The 23,235-nt window shown below is 42.2% G+C and overlaps 2 protein-coding genes across 7 annotated transcripts in view; one reads left to right on the top strand and one right to left on the bottom strand.

The window, feature by feature from the left end:
- The first annotated feature begins 324 nt into the window (after window positions 1-324).
- Window positions 325-6,225, top strand: l3hypdh (trans-L-3-hydroxyproline dehydratase). 3 transcript variants are annotated; one of them, XM_036985193.2, is made up of 6 exons: window positions 325-577; window positions 3,013-3,484; window positions 3,653-3,822; window positions 3,947-4,069; window positions 4,354-4,491; window positions 4,978-6,225. In XM_036985193.2, the coding sequence occupies exons 1-6, from the start codon at window positions 545-547 to the stop codon at window positions 5,101-5,103; spliced, it is 1,062 nt and encodes a 353-aa protein (XP_036841088.1). In that variant the 5' UTR covers window positions 325-544; the 3' UTR covers window positions 5,104-6,225. The 3 variants fall into 3 exon arrangements, with proteins under 3 accessions (XP_036841088.1, XP_036841089.1, XP_090099190.1); XM_036985194.2 differs by having other exon boundaries at window positions 508-581; XM_090243064.1 differs by lacking the exon at window positions 325-577 and adding an exon at window positions 2,064-2,285.
- The window catches only part of daam1b (dishevelled associated activator of morphogenesis 1b), a 126,305-nt gene continuing 109,295 nt past the window's right edge, over window positions 6,226-23,235 (bottom strand). For all 4 annotated transcript variants that reach the window (XM_021612170.3, XM_036985191.2, XM_021612169.3 and 1 more), the window contains 9 exons: window positions 20,977-21,061; window positions 20,485-20,591; window positions 17,522-17,610; window positions 17,216-17,384; window positions 16,930-17,037; window positions 12,431-12,491; window positions 11,662-11,793; window positions 9,873-10,043; window positions 6,226-9,029 (listed from right to left, as the gene is read on the bottom strand). In XM_021612170.3, coding sequence (XP_021467845.2) covers window positions 8,820-9,029; window positions 9,873-10,043; window positions 11,662-11,793; window positions 12,431-12,491; window positions 16,930-17,037; window positions 17,216-17,384; window positions 17,522-17,610; window positions 20,485-20,591; window positions 20,977-21,061 — 1,132 coding nt within the window. In that variant the 3' untranslated portion in view covers window positions 6,226-8,819. The remainder of the gene's footprint in view (window positions 9,030-9,872; window positions 10,044-11,661; window positions 11,794-12,430; window positions 12,492-16,929; window positions 17,038-17,215; window positions 17,385-17,521; window positions 17,611-20,484; window positions 20,592-20,976; window positions 21,062-23,235) is intronic.

Below are 23,235 nucleotides of genomic sequence, written 5' to 3'. Positions count from 1 at the left end.
ACATGTAGGCGTACGTTTTTAAAAAAGTGCCCCAGAATGCAACACACTTTGAAAGACGGTGACCAACGATGGTAAAGGACTTGACAAAATTGATCCGCTCGAATGCGTCCATGACCTTCAGAAAGGGATACTGTTTCGTGTAAACAAAACCTATCACCGGCCCCAAACCAGCCATGCAAATGCATGTTGATTTCGTCTATCCACACCAGTACCCAATCATTTCCTTTTAAGTTTGGGCGTAGTAGAGTTTGCAATGTAAAACTGACTCAAATAGAATCAAGGTCTTTGGAAAGTGTTAACAGCGCTGCCTGCTGGAAATATCACGTGGCAACACTGCTACAGGCCAATAAATACCAGTCTCAATATTGAATGAGTTCTTACTGGTATAAAATAATTGAAATCCCAAATTCTTGTTTTCATTAATCATATTTGCTTGCAATAATATTAGAAGCCATTGATTAAAAAAATAATTATTTTTGACTTTTATTTTGAAGTTTGCATTTGAATACCGGAAAGAAAGGAACGGAAATTTAAGCAGCGTTCCATGAACGTAAATAGCAGGATTGGATCTAAGAAAGTAGGTAAACAACTCTACGCATGCCCTACAGCACTCTAATAGCATAGTTCGAACTACTTTTAACTTCATAGGCTACCTTGAAAAACGGGTTTGAATGGTGTTTCATACGGTCTATCTGTAGGTGTTATTATATATTTTTTACTCAATTCAATACACTTCATTCTGAACTGAACAAAAATATAAAGGCAACATGCAACAATTTCAAAGATTTTACTGAGTTACAGTTCACATAAGAAAATGAGTCAACATAAATACATTTGTTAGGCCCTAATCTATGGATTTAACATGACTGAGAATACAGATTTGTATCTGTTGGTCACAGATACCTTAAAAAAAGGTAAGGGCGTGGATCAGAAAACCAGTCAGTCTGTGGCGTGACCACAATTTGCTTCATGCAGGGCCACACATATCTTTAGCATATAGTTAGTTGATCAGGCTGTTAATTGTGGCCTGTGGAATGTTGCCCCACTCCTCTTCAATGGCTGTGTGAAGTTGATGGATATTGCGGGGAACTGGAATGCGCAGTCGTACACGGCGATTCAGACAATCCCAAACATGCTCAATGTTGCCCCACTCCTCTTCAATGTCTGTGTGAAGTTGATGGATATTGCGGGGAACTGGAATGCGCAGTCGTACACGGCGATCCAGACAATCCCAAACATGCTCAATGGGTGGCACGTCTGAGTATGCAGGCCATGGAAGAACTGGGACATTTTCAGCTTCCAGGACTGGTGTACAGATCCTTGCGACATGGGGCAATGTATTAATCATGCTGAAACATGAGGTGATGGCGGTGGATGAATGGCACGACATTGTGCCTCAGGATCTGGTCATGGTATCTCAGTACATTCAAATTGCCATAGATAAAATGCAATTGTGTTAATTGTACGTAGTTTATGCCTGCCCATACCATAACCCCACCGCCACGATGGGGCACTCTTTTTACAACGTTGACATCATCAAACTGTTTGCTAACAACGCCATACACGTGGTCTGCGGTTGGACGTACTGCCAAATTCTCCAAAATGACGTAGGTGGCTTATGGTAGCGCAATGAACATTACATTTTCTAGCAACAGCTCTGGTGGACATTCTTGCAGTCAGCATGCAAATTGCACGCTCCCTCAATTTGAGACATCTAACGGCAAAGTCTCCTTTAGTTTTGTTCTGTTACCAAACTTCGTATCTGCACAGTTCTTCCTTTGAAAGTGTTTTTGTAAAATATTCTGTGGAAAATTGGAAGTAGTCCTTGTGCACAGAACTCTATTGTTTAAACTTTTAAATCAATGGTTTTTGTTTGGTATACATTTTAAAGTGAAAAATCTGAGTGTGTAATTCCGTTACCATGGAATTGCAGTAATAAGAGGAGGGAGGGTCAAATCAGTCTCATGGGTGGGGGGAGACTGAAGTTCAGGAGGGGGCAGGCACGTGCACAGATGGGGTCTACCTGTGCCAGAGTACCTGCCTCCTTTGTCCTCCCACTATCACTGGGTGGTGGTATATACACTGAGCATACCAAACATCCTAATATTGAGTTACGCCCCCCCCCTTTTGCCCTCAGAACAGCTTCAATTTGTTGAGGCATGGACTCTATAAGATGTCGAAAGCGTTCCACAGGGATGCTGGTCAATGTTGACTCCATTGCTTCCCACAGTTGTGTGAAGTTGGCTGGATGTCCTTTGGGTGGTGGACCATTCTGGATACACACGGTAAACTGAGCGTGACAAACCCAGCAGCGTTGCAGTTCTTGACACAAACCGGTGCACCTGGCACCTACTGTACTACCATATCCCGCTCAAAGGCACTTCAATCTTTTGTCTTGCACACTCACGGCTTTAAAATCCTTCTTTAACCTGTCTCCTCCCCTTCATTTAAACTGATTAAAGTGGATTTAACAAGTGACATCAATAAGGGATCATAGCTTTCACATGGATTTGCCTGGTCAGTCCATGTCATGGAAAGAGTTCTTAATGTTTTATATACTCAGTGTATATATTTTTTGTACCACTGCCCCCAATTTGTTGTGATGTCAAGTTTGCCACTCCCCACCCCCATCTCTGAATTCAAAGACTGACATGGAATTTGAATGAAATGGAGTTTACGGGGAGAGGGATATCAATTTGTGGAATTAACCCCAACCCTGCTATAATTTAACTTTTATTTAAAGCTTTTTCATCAAACTGTCCCATTTTCATGTCAGATGGTCCAGCACAATCCTTAGACCATTGTTTGAATTTATGTAGTTCTAATTTCTGGATTAGGCTTCAAATACAGGATAAAATATTACTGTGTTATATGATTGGCAAAACACAGGGCCCTAACCTGAGGTAGATAAACCCAATGGATGATATTGTTGCATTCCCATTACCTAGTGATCAATTATTACACCACAGAAAATTGCATGCAAACCTGGTTGAATGTTTTTGTTGAAATCAGATGGAGCTTCCACCCCACGAAGGATCGGTACTCTCTGTGGTTGACATGCACACAGGTGGAGAGCCTTTGCGCATTATCCTTAGTGGTTACCCAGAGGTAAAGGGCGAGGGTGTGCTATCCAAACGGCGCTACGTGAGAGAGCATCTGGACTACCTACGGAGAGTGTTGATGTTCGAACCAAGAGGACACTATGACATGTACGGAGCCCTGGTCGTGGAGAGTGAGATACCTGAAGCCGACTTGGGGGTTCTTTTCATGCACAACGAAGGTTACAGTACCATGTGTGGCCACGCAGTCATCGCTCTTGGGAGGTTTGCTGTAGACTACAAACTTGTTCAAGAGCCAAGGTCGCCAGAGACGCAGGTGAATATACACTGTCCATGTGGCCTGGTTAAGGCATTTGTGGAGTACTCCAATGGTAAAACCGGAGGTGTGAGGTTCCACAGTGTTCCAGCGTTTGCATTTGCAACAGGTAAGTTGCATTCTTTGCTGACAAGCATTTCAATACATAGTAACATTGCATATAGAGTTGCATATAGAGTTGGATCTGTGTCCTGTAGAATACAAGGTATCACCATCTCAAATTACTTTACACTGCTGGCTGCCTCTGGCTATCAAGGCTAAATCTCTTTTTTGTCAGATGTAATTGTTGCTGTGCCTGGGCATGATGAAGTCACTGTTGATATAAGCTACGGAGGAGCATTCTACGCATTTGTAAGTGCAGAGCGATTTGGCCTGGATATCAACAAGTCCAAGACCAGGGATCTGGTGGATGCAGCTACTGCAGTGACCAACTCTGTCAAATCTCAGGTAAAGATTTGTTCTAGCCCAACTGTAAATTTGCAGTTTAAACAGCCACTCAATGTTCACCTCAATGTCCTGAATCCTTCAACCTAGGAGATGAAAAAACCCTGTGAATGTCTGGTTCCCCTAGGTAAAACTGCATCACCCAACCAGTGAGGACCTGGCCTTTCTCTATGGCACCATCCTCACAGATGGAAAAGATGCCTATTCCCAAGAGCCCACTGCTAACATGTGTGTGTTTGCAGATGCCCAGGTACAACAAACTTTAAATCCTGCCACGGTACAGTAGCCTTCAACAGAAGCCACTGTTCATGCTACCTGTCATATCACCATATGATTTTAAGTAAGGTTGAAAAGAAAAGTAAAAGGCAAGCATAGATAAACATTGGAGACAGAAGTTGACAGTGATTTGTAAATAAGTCATTTGATATTAAAATTAGAAGAGTTCAAGTTAATTGCAACTATAGCAAGACTTCTTACATTAATGTGGTCTGATTTTGTTTCCTTTTTGGTTCTCTGACACGTCACATGGGCTAGGTGGACAGAAGCCCTACAGGTTCAGGGGTCACTGCCCGTGTGGCTCTCCAGTATCATAAAGGCCTCATCCAACTCAACCAGACTAGGACCTTCCAGAGTGGGGCCACAGGATCTCTGTTCACTGGCAAAGCTGTTCAGGTACTAGGGCTGTCTCCAATATATGTTCATGCCTCTTAGCCTTTTTGGAAGTTTTCAATTAAGCTTTGTTTCATTAACACAATGATATCTCAAATGTATGATTTGTCTTGTTATATTAATTTCAGGATAGCAGAAGGTCTGTATGCACTATGCAGACCAGATAGTGCTGCAGGTGCAGAGGAGCAAATAAGAGCATAATGTACATGGGGGGGGGGGGGGGGGGGGGGGAATACTGATAACTGCATCTTTGCAAAACACAGCACTTTGATCGAAGGCCACTGACTTGTTGCTGCTTTCTGCAGTTGACATTGCAATCATTGCACCAATTATTCAGCAAAGATATTTGACACACAAAAGCTTACCCAAAACTAGTACAATAATCGTAGGTAAACTCAGTTTTATGCAGATTCTATTTAAAACATAAACAAAGTTCTATAATTGTCTACCTGGAAGGCACCCAATTACTTCTCTGTCCATTTTGCACAGGACACCACATGTGGAGACTTCAAGGCTGTGGTGGTTGAGGTGGCTGGCAGAGCACACTACACTGGCGTGGCCAGCTTTGTGCAGGAAAGTGACGACAAGCTAAAACTTGGTTTCCTGCTGAAATAGGAGCAGCTACCAGTGCCCACAACCACTTTTGAGTGCATCTCCATCCAAGCAAAGGACCATATCAGATTGCAAATCAATTGTAAAAATAAAAAAAAACACACAAAAAACCCATCACTCATTGAAGGCCTATGTAGCATCGGTAATGGTCATAAGTATTGTGTGTACTGTATGCACAGAGTCTGACATAAGAGACATGGCAGACAAGGCTGTTGGAATTCCCTCAAACATCTGAATGGTTAAGGTCAACTTCCATGAGCAGGTGTCCAATATAACAAAGTTTGCTCCTGTCCTGTAGTGGTCATAAACACAAAATTAACTAAAAAGTGTTAAGTAGGATAACTTTGGTCATAAAGTCAGTCTTTAAGGAAACAATGTCTCAGATTTCTTGGATATTTGAGGATTGGGTTTTGATTTCAGTCATGCCCAGTCATCGCCTGGTACAAAGCGATGGGAGAGCTGTGACACACTGGTCTGGACAGGAGTCAGTTTGTTGGTGCAATATACACGCAAAAATTGTTTGAACTTTGATTCTCTCAAACATTTTTCCCCCTGGGGGTTGAGACCTCCCGCTGTTTGTATTTGAAAATCCAACAGTTGTATTGGATGAAAAAACACACCCCCCTTCATTACCAATGCATTGTGCCTACAACATGTGTTTGATACCATTCCACTCCAGCTATTTCCACGAGCCTGTCCTCCCCAATTAAGGTGCACCAACCTGCGGTATGCACACTTTAAAGTGTCTGCTAAAATGGCATATATTATTATAAACCACAACCCCATGACAGAATCTCATCTCCGGAGTCACATTTCCTATAAGGAGGAAAACTGTGGTGAAATCAGTCAGTTCAGCCTCCCTTTAAGGTGATGTGCATATCAATGTTAGTGTCGTGCTACAAAGCCAAGGTGGAACATATTGGGTAATATCACATATTGGCCTCAAGATGGCGCTATACAAACATTTTCTGCTAAAGTAGTCAAGTGACTATGAAGGAGGCTGATGTTTGTAATTTAAAAAAAAACATGTATCCATTCATAGACACATTTAGCTGTGATTGGGAATGCAGCCATTGGACAATGTTATTTTTACCTTGATTTGAAATAAAAATACCACAACCTGCATCTTTTTCCCCATTTATTAACTTCAGCTCCATCATAAAATGGAAGGCCATATTTAAATTATAGAAGCCCAATGGAGGTATCTCAAATTGTGAAAGAATTTGCCACACAGTTAAACTCTGGAGGAGGGCACTCCTGTGAAAGGGAAATAATGGTTGAGTAGTATTGCATTGACTGGATATGGTTTTAAATTAATTACATACAACATGAGGGGGCAAACAACCAACATTGTATGTACTGTATGCATAGAGTCTGACATAAGCGTCCACAGTTTTGTGAAATGGCAGACAAGGCTGTTAGATAACAACAAAGTATTTTCCTGTCCTGTAATTATTCACTCAGATCCTTGGATACGTTGGGCGTTAATGATCTAGAAAATCACCACATACAAAATTCCCCATTCCAGCAGGAAAAAAAAAGTGAAACAAAGTTTGTCCACTCTGTAAAATGTCCTCTTAATGTCAACTATAGTTGATCAACATACATCTTCCACTGGTTTTAGATTTCTCTCCCAAGTCCCAAATGTCGTTCCAACACCCAGCCTTGAAAAATTGTGTTTCCTGTACATTTGTCTGCCCAATGATTCTGCCATTAAACACAGCATGAATAGTGTCTGTTCAAGCATGAATGAGCATGCTCCAGCATGAATTTGGGGGTTGTTTAGTGAAGCTATAATGTCATTGGAATCAATTCCATCCAGACATAGAATATGTTTCCACAGGTTACATGGGCTATAAAGGTGTATATATATCAGATGAGGTCTGAGCAAATAGTGACTTTCCACAGAAGTCGTGGGGCCTCATTTATAAACCGTGCGTATGTACAAAATATACCCCAAAATGTGTGCGTGCCAGTTATCACGCATAAAAATCTAACTTGAACTGAGAATGTGCTCTCCTCGTCACTAACTTTAGACCATGCGTACGTACATCTGCTAGTGGTTGAAATATTGTATTGCAACCATGTATTTTCTGCAAATGGCGATATGATGACAAGCATATTCATAAAAAAATGGAAAACATATTATCAAGAATGCAGTCATTTGCCAGTAGTGAGAAGAGCGAAAATCACTTTTAATTTTAGAATCCAAAATAATTAGACATAGGAATCTTTTTCCTATTTATTTTCATAACCATTGTAGAATATATTCCTCTTCTTTTCTGGCCGTGATGTGTTCATATTCCCGAAGGACATAGAACAAATTACCATGCGCATCTGCCATTTCATTGGACCTAGAAGCCTAGTAAACAGATAGGCTATATGTTTTGCAATATTATAGGGAGCGCGGTTTATAATACCGACATACAGATCTTTTACATTGAAATAGGCCTACTGTAATTGCATATTTTTTTGCCAGCCTTCTCTACAATGTTTTACAATTCTAACTGGCAATCCATGCTCCTCTGTAGCTCAGTTGGTAGAGCATGGCGTTTTCTACGCCAGATCAGTGGGTTCGATCCCCAGGACCACTCATACTTGAAATGTATGCACGCATTAGCACGCATTAAAGTAGAATTGGACAAAAGCGTCTGCTAAATGGCATACATTATTATTAGTATATTTAGGTTGAGGAAAAGTCAATGCAAGACGTTCTGCTGACGGGTCCATGACAATTTGCCATTGTTTTCTCTGCCAGAAACAGACACGGTGCTTTTCCAGATACAGCATAAATTACATAGTAAATAGACCGGTAGTTTATGCAAAATAAAAATAAATTGTGCGATAGGAGCGCGACATCATTGCCTATTGCCTGAGTCTATACCAAGGCAGGAAATAGAAACCCAATAATCTATTGATAAAGTAAATATCGAACAACAATTCGTATTTTAAATGCCGTGGCCTAATGCCAATAGTTCCAAATTATACAGTAAATAAAGGCCGTTATTGTCCCCATGTTACGATAGGTCTGATTTATAACAGGAAACGTGTATGTAAGGCGTAAGCTAAATTTATAAATCTCAATATTTTTTGTACGTGTACAGACTTCTCAGAAATGGTGCACGCAGGAATTGTGTGAAATTTACGCAACGGTTATAAATGACGCCCCAGGTGACCTCCACACGATAGTGTTGTCAGTCCATTCTCCCATTCTGAAATACAAATAACACGCGTTGTCAGAGGCCTCTTCCTGGTTTTAGTAAACTTCTTCCCCCTCAAACTCTGTTTATTTGGTTATTCATTTCCAGACAAACGTCTATATCCATTTTATCATTCTGTTCCATCTTGAGGGAAGAACAGTAGACCACCTTGAAACATTCACTATCCTGGGTCACATTCATCAATTGTTCCTATTGTCAGATAGTAGCAAAGTTTTCAATGGAAGTGGTGCCTCCTACAGACCTCAAGAGGTTAACAGCCTGACATGTCTCAAAATGTTTCAGAACGTTATACTGTGATGAGTGGAAATATGGTTTTACGTTTCTCTGAGGCTGTTGGGTCAAGAATCTGCACTCCCAACGTTTGCCACCGGATGACAGTACAGGCCAAAAGGAGGGGTGAAGCAGCCTGTGGATGGCTGGGTTGTCTGAGTTGATAGGCTTGTGAGATGGACAGTGGGTGGATCAAAGGATAGAGGGCTGGGCAGGGGGCCGGACCTCTCAGAAGTTGAGCTTGGTGACTGGCCGCTCCCTGCCAGTATCTGGCTGGCTGTTGATGCGCTTGCGGTTGCGTTTCATCTTGGACAGGTCCTTGTCGAAGACCTCGCCGGAGCGCAGTGCCGACACCAGGTCGTCAAACTCTCCGCCGTCGTCCTCGCCGCTGGCCTTCGCTTTCCGTGCCTTCCGCTCCTTCTCTCTCTGCTCCTTCAGCTGAGAGAGACACGTAGGGTAGATGGAAATATGGAGAGATCATGACAGGAAAGACGTGGGGGAAGAAAAAGGGCTATTGCTATAAAGGTGTAACGACAACAGCTGATGTGATATTTCTCAAAAAGCACCCAATTTCCTCCTGTCAACCCTGTGTTCTGCATATTGACTACGTTCCACGTCTCAGTCAAACTGGCATTAAACATTCCAATACGATCTTGAGCCATGGGAAGTGTTAGATTGTAGCTGGTTTAGCCATTGTTGAGTGTGTTCACAAGCTTGTGTGCCAGGCTTGTACCAGCAGTGGCACCATATCTAGCCCAATATCCTGATGAAAAAGACTGATGTCCAAGTATTCTGTGCATGACGCACATTTCTTAATCTAATTGAGCATTTTATCTGATTTCTGTACTTGAATGAAATGACATCAGGATTTTTGACAGATGAACAGGTTGAAGGACTCAGAGGGAAAGCTGATTTTGGATGGGACCAATCTTTCCCATTAATCTGAAATGTATCCCTACAGATCTCTCCTAATACATGTTATGCAATCTAATCAGCAAAAGGCATGGAATATGAAATTGGTTCGACTCAAGACCTCTTTTGAGGTACGAAAATGTAAAATCTGAAAATTGCCCTGGTGACATATCTGATGTAATAAAAATGTAATTATTGGTTGTAATAATGTGATGTTCACCCTTACAGCTGTAACTTAAATCCATAATGAAATGAGGTTGCGATCTTCAGCACTAAATGCGATATAAAAACAGCACACAGATATTGAAACAAGGGAGAATTGTCAGGGGAAATCTTAATGAAATTCAGGATTAGCAGGTATGTACACACCTGAGTTTCCATTTTTGCCCTGCGCTCCTCCTCATCCTTGCGCCGGCGCATATTCTCATTTTCCTGACGCGCCTCGGCAAACGACCCCAGAAACTGGTCGAAGATGCCAAAGAACTCATCCGGCTGCATCTTCCCAGCATCTTCACCAAAATGCTTCACCGCCCTCAGGAACTTTGGGATTGAGAAGAGATTAACTAAAACATTCACTGATCCTAGAACAGTTTCTTACTGCAACCACCTCTGACCCGAGAAAAATGTGTGCATACATCCATTTCTGGCTATATGTTGTGATTTTTAAGTACTGCTATTTCTGGTAGTGTGTAAATAGTTCTGATCCACACAGGCATTTGTTCTTGGCCAAACATTGGTTTACATTACCACTGAGAGCATTGTAGAAGAAAGGTGAGTATATTGACCATAGTAGTATATACTGTATCTATATCAGAGCATTTCCCAAGATGTGTTTAAATTATAGTGTGACCTGTGTTACCAGAGGATGTTACTCCAGAATCATCAACAGTGCCATTACGGCAAACCGTTTATCAGCTTTATGGTGCAGCAGCAGGGCCAAAATACAGGGCAGTGCTAAGGCTTTGCAGCCAACCAACACAAGCACAGAAGCACACAGAACAACAACTACTAGACAGATATGTAATTTATTCAGAACAACAACTGTAGCCACACAGAACCACCACCCATCCCAAACAACTGCATTGAAGTCCTAACCATGTAACCGTGAGTTCCTTTTTGTGGGTTAAAAAATTGAGGACATTGCAGATTCTCCAGACGTATAACGACAGTAAATGAGTCTGTAGTAATGTCAGCTCCTTTACTTTGACCCACTACCCTTGATTCTATGTGTTTGGTGTCATATTATTAACACGTCTTTAAAAGGAAGGAAGGAAGCCTTCTAATGCTAGGGTTTGAAAACAACAAACACAACAACGACAGCGGCGGTTAGGGTCCTGTTCTGCTGTAAAACAGGGATGTCCTGCTCCCTTGGTAGCGGAGCAGCAGCAGCAAGGCTTTGAAGCCCTCATTAACGTACATTTCATGTGCTACTGATTACAGCTGGTGAACCTGGGCCTAGGGCAGAAATGAGAACTGGGTGCGTGTGTGTTTGTCGTAGTGTATGGGGTGAAGTGGGGGGCACCGTTAACTTTGCTCTTCCTACTATGCCTTTGATGCGAGTTCATCACTGCCATATGAGGCATGCAACGCCACAGGTGGTGATGTGACGGGGTTGGGGGAGAGGGGAATTTTGTGTCTGTTTGGGTCCAGTGTATATGGCTCACTACAACTAGAGATATTCTGTGGCCTGAGGATCTTCACAGCGCCACCTAAACATATTTAACATCTGAGAGCAAACATTAACCCTCTATAGCAAAAATTGCACAATTCTGCATGTTATATAAAAATGCAACAGTTTAATTGGAGCCAGAGCCAGCATTTCCAGGCGTGTTTCCTCTCCCAGTCTCCTGAGGCCCCCTAGGGACCAATAATGAAGCCAGGGGCGGCAGCACAGGAAGCTCCCAGCATGCTGTGTGCTGATGTTACTCTCACACCTCGCAGGGGGTGGCCAGGGGGTCACGGAAGCCTGTTTCAACAGCTACTGTACCTTGTGAGGAAACTGAGGCAGCACTAATCTGCTGCACACACGACACGCATACAAACTCCCCTAACACAATCAGAGACTAAGACTGTCACAGTCAGATACTCAGGTAGGCATGGACATGGAAGCACAGCTTTTTAGACTCCCACATGGCCCTATAAAAACACACACACTCACCAGCTCTTTGGCCTCGGTGAGAGAATCCTCCACATCTGAGAAGCTGAAGCTGGCCACAGTGATGAACTGGCTCACCACTGACACAAACTTATCGCCCACCTCCTGGGGCCGCTTCTTCTGGAACTCTAACTCCTGACAGAGCGAAAGAAAAGGACAGAGAGAGAGAGAGACAGAGAGAGGAAAAAGTGAGTGACAGAGCAGAGGGGAGGAAATTTGCAGCTAACTTGGTCACCCATTGTTTGCTTTTGTACCTTTTAATAATTAGAAGTGATATCCCTAGAATTCCAGTCTACTTTCCCAATTGCTCTGTTCAATTTGCTCTCAAGCAAAACAATCTCTTGCTTTAGGTCTGACAATGATGTGGACTATGATACCTGGGAGAATATTCAGTGGTTCCCTTGGTGGCAGGATAATCCACATCAGGGTTGCTACTGACTACAGCTATTATTACTTCAATTTCAATTCCAGCCAATTCAGAAAGTACACTGAAATTACAATTAATTCTCATCAATGCTTTTCACTGATGAAAATATGGAATTGGAATTTGGTGTACTTTCTGAATTGACTGGAATGGAAATAGAATTGACCTGATCCACATACCATTGGGAGTGACGTACTATGAATTGAGAAAACAATCATAGAGACCAAGAGAAAGAAAATAGGAGAAAAAAGGAAAAAGGGTCATGAATGAGGAAAATGTGTGGATTGGTAGAAAAAGCGATGACAGCGAGGGAATTAGGATGAAGACCAGGCCAATTACTGTACTCACACTCTCAACGTTTTTCAAGCCACTGCGCAAATGATTGATTTCCTTTTCCAGCTCAGTCATGCTACAGTGAGAGAGAGAGAGAAAGAAAGAGGTTAAATCCTCTAGAGAGCTCTTCAGTTGCAAAATTCAATTTCTTTAACTTTCAAAGTTGTTCTCACAAAATCACACTACCAACTCAAGAGTTTCTCACATCCATGGTGTTAGCCTAGTTAGAACTGTTTCAATATAGACAATCAGTGTAGTGAAAAAGCATTTGACCCCTTTCTAATTCTCTATTTAGTCATATTTTTGAAACTGAATTTGATCAGATCTTCCACCAAAACCTACAATTAGATAAAGGGCACCGGAGTATACAAATAACAAAAATGTATGCATTATTTATTTAATTAACAAAGTTACGCAACACCCAATTCCCGTGTGGAAAAAGTAATTGCCCCCTTACAGTCAATAACTGGTTGTGCTGCCACCTTTAGATGCAATGACTGCAACCAAATGCCTCCTGTAGTAGTTGATCAGTCTCTCACATCACTGTCGAGGAATTTTTGGTCCACTCTTGCATGTAGAATGCTTTAACTCAGTGACATTTGTAGGGTTTCAAACAGGAACTGCTCGTTTCAAATCCTGCCACGACATCTCAATTGGGATCACGTCTGGACGTTGACTAGGCCATTCCAAAACTTCAAATGTGTTGCTTTTTAGCCATTTTAATGTAGTCTTGATTGTGTGTTTCGGATCATTTGTCTTGCTGCGCTTCAGCTTCAGTTCACAGACAGATGGCCTGACATGCTCCAGTAGAATTCTCTGATACAAAGCAGAATTAATGGGTCCTTCTATTAAGGCAAGTCATCCAGTTTCTGGAGCAGCAAATCATTCTCAAACCATCACACTACCACTGCCATGCTTGACCATTGGTATGAGGTTCTTTCTGTGGAATGCAGCGTTTGGTTTTGGCCAGACATAATAGGACCCATCCGGTCCAAAACGTTGACTCAAGTTTGCCAAAAAGCACCTGGATGATCATCAAGACTCAAGTTCTATGGCCAGATGATTGAAAAGTATAACTTTTTGGATGACATGGGTCCCATTATGCCTGGAAAAAACCAAACACTGCATTCCACAGTAAGAACCTCATACCAATGGTCAAGCATAGTGGTGGTAGTGTGATGGTTTGGGGATACTTTGCTGCCTCGGGACCTGGACGAATTGTGTGTGGTGTGGTCTTGCAGAACACTGCACACGAGTTCTATGAGTGAATGAGGAAAAAAAAACACTTTTTGTATGTTTCAACTACACACAGTCACGTGGAATGACATCAGTGAGTGTGTGTGTGTTTGTTCAAAAGAGCCATTAATTCAGATATCTACAATTGAAGCATTGTGGAGTGCAACTGATCCAATCACACAAACACACACACATCCGTTCCTCTGGGCTAAAAGACGTAGCACATGCTTAGATGACGCAAGGCTGACTCATAGGCCCAGTAGTAAAAAAAAAGCCCATTCACTGACACACGCTGATGATACATTCAAACTTATCCACTACAATCGCCCCTCACCTCATTAACTTACTACAATGAAAGCTGTGCTGGAGGTAAAGCTTATACACACACACACACACACACACACACAACAGCTACATTGCCTTCAGAAAGTATTCTAACCCCTAGAGCTTTTCATCATCTTGTTGTGTTACAAGGTGGGATTAAAATTGATGACATTTTTCATTTTTTTACACAATACTCTAATGTCAAAGTAGAAAAAAAATATAGATATTTTTTTACAAATGTTGGAATATATATATATATATGAAAAATAAAACACTAATATATTCAACACCCTGAGTCATTATGTTAGAATCCCCTTTGGCAGCGATCACAGCTGTGAGTCTTTCTGGGTAAGCGTCTAAGTGCTTTGCACACCTTAATTGTACAATATTTGCATATTATTATTTATTTTATCCTTCAAGCTCTGTCAAGTTGGTTGTTGATCATTGCTAGACAATCATTTTCAGATAGTATTTACTTAAATTGGCTAAAAAAAATCTAACTAGGCCACTAAGGAACATTCAATGTCACATTGGTAAGCAACTCCAGTGTATATTTGGCCTTGTGTTTTAGGTTATTGTCCTGCTGAAAGGTTCATTTGTCTCCCAGTGTCTGTTGGAAAGCAGACTGAACCAGGTTCTCCTCTAGGATTTTGCCTGTGCTTAGCTCTATTCCGTTGATGTTTATCAACAACAACAAAAAACAGATCTAGTCCTTGCAAATGATAAGCATAACATGATGCACCACTATGCTTGAAAATATGAAGAGTGGTACTCAGTGATGTGTTGGATTTGCCCCAAACAAAACTCTTTCTATTCAGGACGCAAAGTTAATTTCTTTGCCACATTACAAGTTTTACTTTAGCGCCTTTTTGCAAACAGGATGCATGTTTTGGAATATTTGTTGTCGATCCATCCTCATTTTTTTTTCTATCACAGCCATTAAACTCTAACTGTTTTAAAGTCTCTATTGGCCTCATGGTGAAATCCCTTGGCGGTTTCCTTCCTCTCCGGCAACTGAATTAGCAAGGACGCCTGTATCTTTGTAATGACTGGGTGTATTGATACACCATCCAATATGTAACCACTAACTTCACCATGATCAAAGGGATATTAAATGTCTGCTTATTTTCTTCTTTTTTTAAATCTACCAATAGGTGCCCTTCTTTGTGAAGCATTGGAAAACCTCCCTGGTCTTTGTGGTTGAATCTGTATTTGAAATTCACTGCTTGACTGAGGGACCTTAGAGATAATTGTATATGTGGGGTACAGAGATGAGGTAGTCATTTTTTTGTGTGTTAAACACTATAATTGCACAGAGAGGGAGTCCATCTAAGTTATTAAGTGAATTGTTATGCACATTTTTACTCATTAACTTATTTAGTCTAGCCATAACAAAAGGGGTTGAATATATTTCAGCTTTTCATTTATTTGTACAAAAATCTTTACAAAAAAACCATCTAAAATTCCACTGACATTATGGGGTATTGTGTGTAGGCAATTTTAAATTCAGGCTGTAGCACAACAACATGTGGAAAATGTCAAGGGGTGTGAATACTTTCTGAAGGCACTGTACATGATCAAATCGAACTGTGGTGAGGCGTTTTGGAGATGGTGGCCATTATAGCACAGAGTCTGCCTTAGCATTAGTACACATGCTATGGCAGGCATTTGCAAGCAAGTCAAATTGTGTTTCTGTTTGCTGTCATTAGTGTTAATGTTTTGTTGCCATTAATATTAGTGTTGACGTACATTCTGGTATTGTTGTCATTCGCTAACCTTGTTATTAATAGTAGTTTATTAGGCCGTACTTGACAGCTAAAAGCTGAATTACAGTACACAAAACAAACAAGTAACTTAGACAAAAACAATTTTAAAGTCAGTAAGTCAGTCAGGACGGGAGTTGAAGGATGGTAATGGGAGTTGAAGCAGCTCAGTTGGGTTTGAGAGCAGAGGTCGCGGTGATGTCTGTGGTTGCCGGTCAGTCAGTCAGAGACAGTCAGGTCGGCAGCCGGTGCAATGCACCTCACCGTCCCCCACGTCCTCCTGGCTCTGCCTTTGTAGATGGTTAGCTGGCTAGCCACTTCTTTCCACTAACACTTTGTAGCACCCACTTGAGTGATGCTACTCAGAGCCATGTATTTAGAAATAAATTAATGGATCTGATGCTACTTATGCAGACACAAAGGCGCTGGAAGTTCACCACACCATTTTTATGGTCAGAGTAGCTTTGTAGCTCAGTTGGCAGAACAATAGCGCTGGTAATGCCAGGGTGGTGGGTTCGATTCCCAGGACCACCCATACATAAAATGTATGCAGGCATGACTTTAAGTCGTTTTGGATTAAAGCTTCTGCTAAACGGTCTTTACACAGAGTACAAAACATGACACACTCAAACCGGTGTGCCTGGCACCTACTACCATACTCTGTTCAAAGGCACTTAAATCTTTTGTCTTGCCCATTCACCCTCTGAATGACACACATTCACAATCCATGTCTCAAGGCTTAAAAATCCCTCTAACCTGTCTCCTCCTCTTCATCTACACTGATTGTGGAATTAACAAGGGACATCAATAAGGGATCATAGCTTTCACCTGGATTCACCTGGTCAGTCTATGTCATGGAAAGAGCAGATGTTCCTAATGCTTTGTACACTCAGTGTATATACAGTATTATATTAGCTTATCTTCACTAATCATCTCCACCTTTAAGGAAAATGCTAAGTAAACATTCTGAACTGTTCCCCTAAATCCCAGTTGGCAGCATTGAGAAGTTTGTGCTGTAGCAGTGTCTACAATGGCTTGTATGACCTACAGGGTGAATGTTAACTCAATGGGACTGATAGACCACTGAAAACCATTTCCTGAAGACATTTAATGAGAGTATACAACAAGGGCCTATAGATCTAAACACTGGAGAGCTGTACATGTGGAGGGTGTCTTTGTGGCTCGACCTACTTGACTTTAGCGGCTTCCGGCACACTCTGCAGGTCCTCCTGGAACATTAGGACTTTGGGGTACTTCTTCTCCAGGATGGTGATCAGGTAGTGGAGGAGGGTGATGTTCCTGCATGCGCATAGACAATAGATACTTGCAGCACTAGTACCACAGCATGGGGCACATATGCACACACCCATATAATGACACCACTCCATACAACACATGCAAACAGGTTGCTTCATAGAGGGTATCACTACAGCGAACTCATCACACTCGTAATTTTAATTACAGTTCTTCCTCTTACTTGTCTATGCTCGACTTTGTGTCTGCGATCTTGTTGAGCGAGGACACTTTGAAGCCATAGGCATTGCCCCTCTGGCCTTTGTTCATGTAGTTCCCAAAGGCCAGCACCACCTCCAGCAGCTGCTTCAGATTGCGGCTGTGCAGCACCTCTTTGGAGGCCTTGATCAGAGCTGAGGAGTGAAGAAACAAAAAAGACAACTGAACTGTAGGGTACTTCACATGTGTCACAGTGGACCTCATTGGGAGTTTTTGAGTTTAGTTTTATTATGTAAGGGTTTGCCAAGAAGCCCCACACAATCACACACACCTTCTACTTTGGGTTTGATCCCTGCAATCGTCTCTGCAAACTTCTTTTTGAAGTACAGCGACTGTAGCTTCTGTTGGTAGTGGTTTATCCTTTGAGCAAAAGAGAAAGAGAGATAGATTATTAAAAAGTGCAAAAAAAAGTAAGCAAAAGAAATTGATATGTCCTGAAAGGAGGTTGGGAAAAAGTCATTTATAGGATACAAAACTGCCCAGGTCACATTGGAAACATGAGAAGATCTTGTTAGCTCAGTCAGAAAAAAAAATGAAGAAGCCCTTATCCCTATTGATATGGTCGGACAACCATCTCGGCGTTGGCTGGCTAGACGTGAGACAATAAGATGGATTGTTGAAGGAAGGCAGAGCAAACATGGAGCGACCCATTTGGCTGAACTCATCACTAGGGCGTCGCTATCCACACTTCAGTGCCAGGGGGGGGGGTCACCTTGGCTACAGGGCTCTCAGAAACCAAAACATTAGTTGTACTCTGTTTGAAGGACAAAGCCAGTTCCTGGAAAGAAGCACCCCACATCTCCAACCACAGGATGGGGAAAAACGCTATTACACAATTCATTTTTATGGTGTCTAATAAAGAGGGAGTGTTGTTTCCATGGGCATGTGCTCCTTGTTTGTTTTATGATTCCCCCGACTGGGACATGAGGCTGTTGTGCATCTATGATGAGTTTCCTGTTTGAGTTGAGAACATATTGATGAAGAAAGAGTGTCGTTCTTGTAGTTATATCCAACACAGTTAACAGTAAGTCTGGGAATTGCCAGGGACTTCACAATATTATCACGATAGTTAGGTGCTGATACGATATGTATTGCGATTAAGATTCTCACAATTCTCTTTGTATTTCCATTAAATACTGTGGTTTAATTGCGATTTGATGTTCCAAACATATTGCTCACTATATGTATGCTGCAGAGAGAGAAGAGAGAGCATGAGAAAACAAGTTTTGAACAGTCAGGGAAATACACTATACAGTATATACAAAAGTATATGGACACCCCTTCAAATGAGTGGATTCGGCTATTTCAGCCACACCCATTGCTGATGGTGTATAAAATCGAGCACGCAGCCATGCAATCTCCATAGACAAACATTGACAATAGAATGGCCTTACTGAAGAGCTCAGTGACTTTCAACGTGGCACCGTCATAGGATGCCACCTTTCCAACAAGTCGTTTGTCAAATTCCTGCCCTGCTAGACCTGCCCCGGTCAACTGTAAGTGCTGTTATTGTGAAGTGTAAACATCTAGGAACAACAACGACTCAGCCACAAATTGGTAGGCCACACAAGCTCACAGAACGGGATGACAGAATGCGGAAGCGTGTAAAAATGTTCTGTCCTCGGCTGCAACACTCACTACAGAGTTCCAAACTGCCTCTGGAAGTAACATCAGCACAAGAACGGTTAAATCTGGAGCTTCATGAAATGGGTTTCCATGGCCAAGCAGCTGTACACAAGCCTAAGATCACCATGTGCAATGCCAAGCATCAGCTGGTGTGGTGTAAAGCTCACTGCCATTGGACTCTGGAGCAGTGGAAACGCGTTCTCTGGAATGAAGAATCACGCTTCACTATCTGGCAGTCCTACAGGCTAATCTGGAATTGATGGATGCCAGGAGAATGCTACCTGCCTGAATGCATAGTGCCAACTCTAAAGTTTGGTGGATGAGGAATAATGGTCTGGGGCTGTTTTTCATGGTTTGGGCTAGGCCCCTTAGTTCCAGTGAAGGGAAATATTAACGCTACAGCATACAATGACATACTAGACGATTCTGTGCTTCCAACTTTGTGGCAACAGCTTGTGGCAGGCCGTTTCCTGTTTCAGCATGACAATGCCCACATGCACAAAGCGCGGTACATACAGAAATGGTTTGTCGAGATCGGTGTGGAAGAACTTGACTGGCCTGCACAGAGCAATGACCTCAACCTTAATTAGAATGCCAACTGCGAGCCAGGCCTAAATCGCCCAACATCAGTGCCCGACCTCACTAATGCTAGTGGCTGAATGGAAGCAAGTAGCCACAGACATGTTCCAACATCTAGTGGAAAGCCTTCCCGAAAGACTGGAAGCTCATAGCAGCAAAGGGGGGACCAACTCCATGTTAATGTCCATGATTTTGGAATGAGATGTTCAACGAGCAGGTGTCCACATGCTTTTGGTTATGTAGTGTAATAGTCCTGAAAGCATGTTGGCTCACTTTAAAAATAAGAGGGAGAACAAGCAATAAGATGAAAAAGTTTTGGCTCAGGTACTATACAACCGACTAGCGCTTGCTAACGCTACCTACAGTAGCAAAAAAATATTGATACTTGGAGTCAAGTATGGTCCTAATATCATCCAAAATAATATTGGGATATGTAACTATCAACCCCCCCCCCCCATCTCTAGCTAACAGGGCTCTACTACTGCTCTGTCACTGTTGCAGTAATTGCCAAATATTCTTAAGAACGACAGCCAGGCAGCGAACTCAAGTCAGGCTTTAGGGTGGGTGGTCTAAGCAGGGATGTTCCCTGTGTCTAAATTCATTTAGCAGACTCTTTGGTCAACAGTGACTTACAGTGCATAGACTAAACAGCGAGATACACTGGCAGGAACAGGTCGAAATACTATGGTGTCGTTGGCTCCACTCTGAGATGGTGAGAATAAAACACCCCCCTTCTCAACATGGGACTTGTTTTGTTATTAAGTAATGGTGGGAATCATCCATTTCTGTGGGAATGTGAGAACATGGGAACCAAGCTCTCGTAATGAGTAAGTTAGCTTGCCTATGACCTGAAGACTTGTGAGCTCACCAAGATAATGTTGAGTCTTACTTAACATGGACTTGTAGCACAGTGGGTTCAGGTTCATCACCGATGCAAGTTGGAAGAATTGTGTAAAAATAAACAACAACAAAAAAGACATTTGATCGAATCAGGCTCTTGGTCTACTTCTCTCTCTCAGATCATCCTACCTGCTCATCTCATAAAGGAAGCGATCAGCCTTGGCCATGCGGTCCAACTCATGCTTGTGCTCCTCCAGGAGGTCCACATCACTCTTCTCTGGAATAAACTTCAGCATCTGAGGAGGAGCCATGAAAATGACTGGCCATTCACTAGCAACATATGTAGCATAGCTAAACATTGCACTGACATAAATCTACCATATCACTTACAATATTGCAATGTAATCTTAAACCTCTCTTTTTATGATGTTTATGAAATGGAGGTGATCATTTATGTGGATGTAATCCAAAGATGCATCCTGTCTATTTGAAATCTCGTCTATTTGATTTTGCTCACTGAGAAACAGAAAATGTCAGCCCATGTGACACTGGATCATACCGATTTCTGGTGTGCTGGAGTTTTTCTTTTTAACAAGTATACGCTTTGCTCCATGCACCTGGAAGCACATTTAGGTGTGCAAGTTTACTGTTTCAAGCCTATGTGATTTTCCGTAGACTCACCTGCTCCAGCATGTCCTTGGGGAGGTCCTCCTGTTCGTCCATGGTCAAGATAGCCCTCTTCATCTCCTCATTGGACAGCTTCAGCCTAGATGACAATCACAGGAGATGTCAGCCACAGGAACTCTTAACACTAGAACCACCATTAATACTTTAACTGTTTTTGAGGCGTCATGTGATTTGTAAATTCAAATAACTCTGCCATTGTGAAAGTTATTTTCCGCTCATTCTTGACCTAAATATATGTGTTTATATGTCACTGACATAATTAGTTTTAGGCATTTCTAAGATTCAACTGGAATATGCCTCAGCTTTCTACTTTGATGTCAAGAGCACTTCAACAAAAAGTGCCACGAAGCCTCAACCTAAACAAATAGATAATACTAAATGTATAATTCAAATTTGGCCTGCAACACTGAACTTCAAACCACAGGAAAAGTAAAGTAAACTGTGGGTAAATAATTTCCTCAGACCACAATGAGAAACACTGCCAACATAACTTCTTTGCCTTATTGCCAGTTTCCAGTTCCTGGCACTTCCTAACCGGTTTGTGTTTCAAACATGTCTTTCAAAAGTATTCTAAAGCCAAGGCTTATTACGAATTAGCCAAATGTGCAATGTATTTATATACAATATCATAGGGAGGAACTGTACGTCTGTCTGGAGAGAGATTTGCCGAAAAAGAAACAGACGATCTTAACGGCCTCTCCCTCGTGGAATTGTCCTGTTGAAAGTAAAAAATTATGAGTCTGATTTTATGCGCCAACTCCGAGAACGATCCAGTGGGGGAACAGGTGCCGGACAGGCTCTGTCGGCTGCTCACTGTAATAACTAGCCGCACTTTGAAACTGCAAAAAAAAAAAGACATTGTATTTTCTCAAATATAATTCTACTTGTCCTAAATCAAATCAAATGTATGTCAGTACAAGAAGTAGTGGGTGGAGGAGTCAAGCGCAGAGAGCAGGGTCGTAGATACGTGGATAATTTATTCCCAAAGCAACATTGTCGGTCAACGCCACACACACGGGCGCTAAAAGACCCAGTCCAAAACAACAGGACGAAACGGTTCAGGAAAAACTAACATCCACAGAAATCACAAACCAAATAACAGAAAACAAGCCCGCACAAAAGCCGGCAGGCCTACCAGGTTTAAATAGCCCAAAACCTAAACAAGAAACAGGTGCAACTAATCAGACAACACTAAATGAAACAGAAAAGGGGATCGGTGGCAGCTAGCAGGCCGGCGACGACGACCGCCGAGCACCGCCCGAACAGGAAGAGGCACCATCTTCGGCGGGATTCGTGACACATACACATGGTTAGCAGATGTTAATGCGAGTGTAGCGAAATACTTGTGCTTCTAGTTCCGACAATGCAGTAATAACCAATGAGTAATCTAACCTAAAAATTCCAAAACTACTACCTTATACACACAAGTGTAAAGGGATAAAGAATATGTATATAAAGATATGAATGAGTGATGGTACAGAACGGCATAGGCAAGATGGAGTAGATGGTATAGAGTACAGTATATACATATGAGATGAGTAATGTAGGGTATGTAAACAAAGTGGCATAGTTAAAGTGGCTAGTGGTACATGTATTACATAAAGATGCAGTAGATGATATAGAGTACAGTATATACATATGAGATGAGTAATGTAGGGTATGTAAACATTATATTAAATAGCATTGTTTAAAGTGGCTAGTGAAATATTTTTAGATCAATTTCCATAATTAAAGTGTCTGGAGTTGAGTCAGTGTGTTGGCAGCAGCCACTCAATGTTAGTGGTGGCTGTTTAACAGTCTGATGGCCTTGAGATAGAAGCTGTTTTTCAGTCTCTCAGTCCCTGCTTTGATGCACCTGTACTGACCTCGCCTTCTGGATGATAGCGGGGTGAACAGGCAGTGGCTCGGGTGGTTGTTGTCCTTGATGATCTTTATGACCTTCCTGTGACATTGGGTGGTGTAGGTGTCCTGGAGGGCAGGTAGTTTGCCCCCGGTGATGCGTTGTGCAGACCTCACTACCCTCTGGAGAGCCTTACGGTTGTGGGCGGAGCAGTTGCCGTACCAGGCGGTGAGACAGCCCGACAGGATTCTTTCGATTGTGCATCTGTAGAAGTTTGTGAGTGCTTTTGGTGACAAGCCAAATTTTTTCAGCCTCCTGAGGTTGAAGTGGCGCTGCTGCGCCTTCTTCACGACACTGTCAGTGTGGGTGGACCAATTCAGTTTGTCCGTGATGTGTACGCCGAGGAACTTAAA

This window comes from Oncorhynchus mykiss, chromosome 8, assembly GCF_057628025.1.
Source record: "Oncorhynchus mykiss isolate SJ-2025 chromosome 8, ASM5762802v1, whole genome shotgun sequence".
NCBI classification, from domain to species: domain Eukaryota; kingdom Metazoa; phylum Chordata; class Actinopteri; order Salmoniformes; family Salmonidae; genus Oncorhynchus; species Oncorhynchus mykiss.
The sequence above is the reverse complement of the archived record's forward strand: the minus strand, read 5'-3'. Positions and strand labels throughout refer to the sequence as shown.

Coding starts and splice junctions, on each gene's coding strand:
- l3hypdh (XM_090243064.1), top strand. CDS start 2,160: ATGGACTCTATAAGATGTCGAAAGCGTTCCACAGGGATGCTGGTCAAT. Junction 3,485..3,652: donor AGCGTTTGCATTTGCAACAG/GTAAGTTGCATT, acceptor CTTTTTTGTCAG/ATGTAATTGTTGCTGTGCCT. Junction 3,823..3,946: donor CCAACTCTGTCAAATCTCAG/GTAAAGATTTGT, acceptor TGGTTCCCCTAG/GTAAAACTGCATCACCCAAC.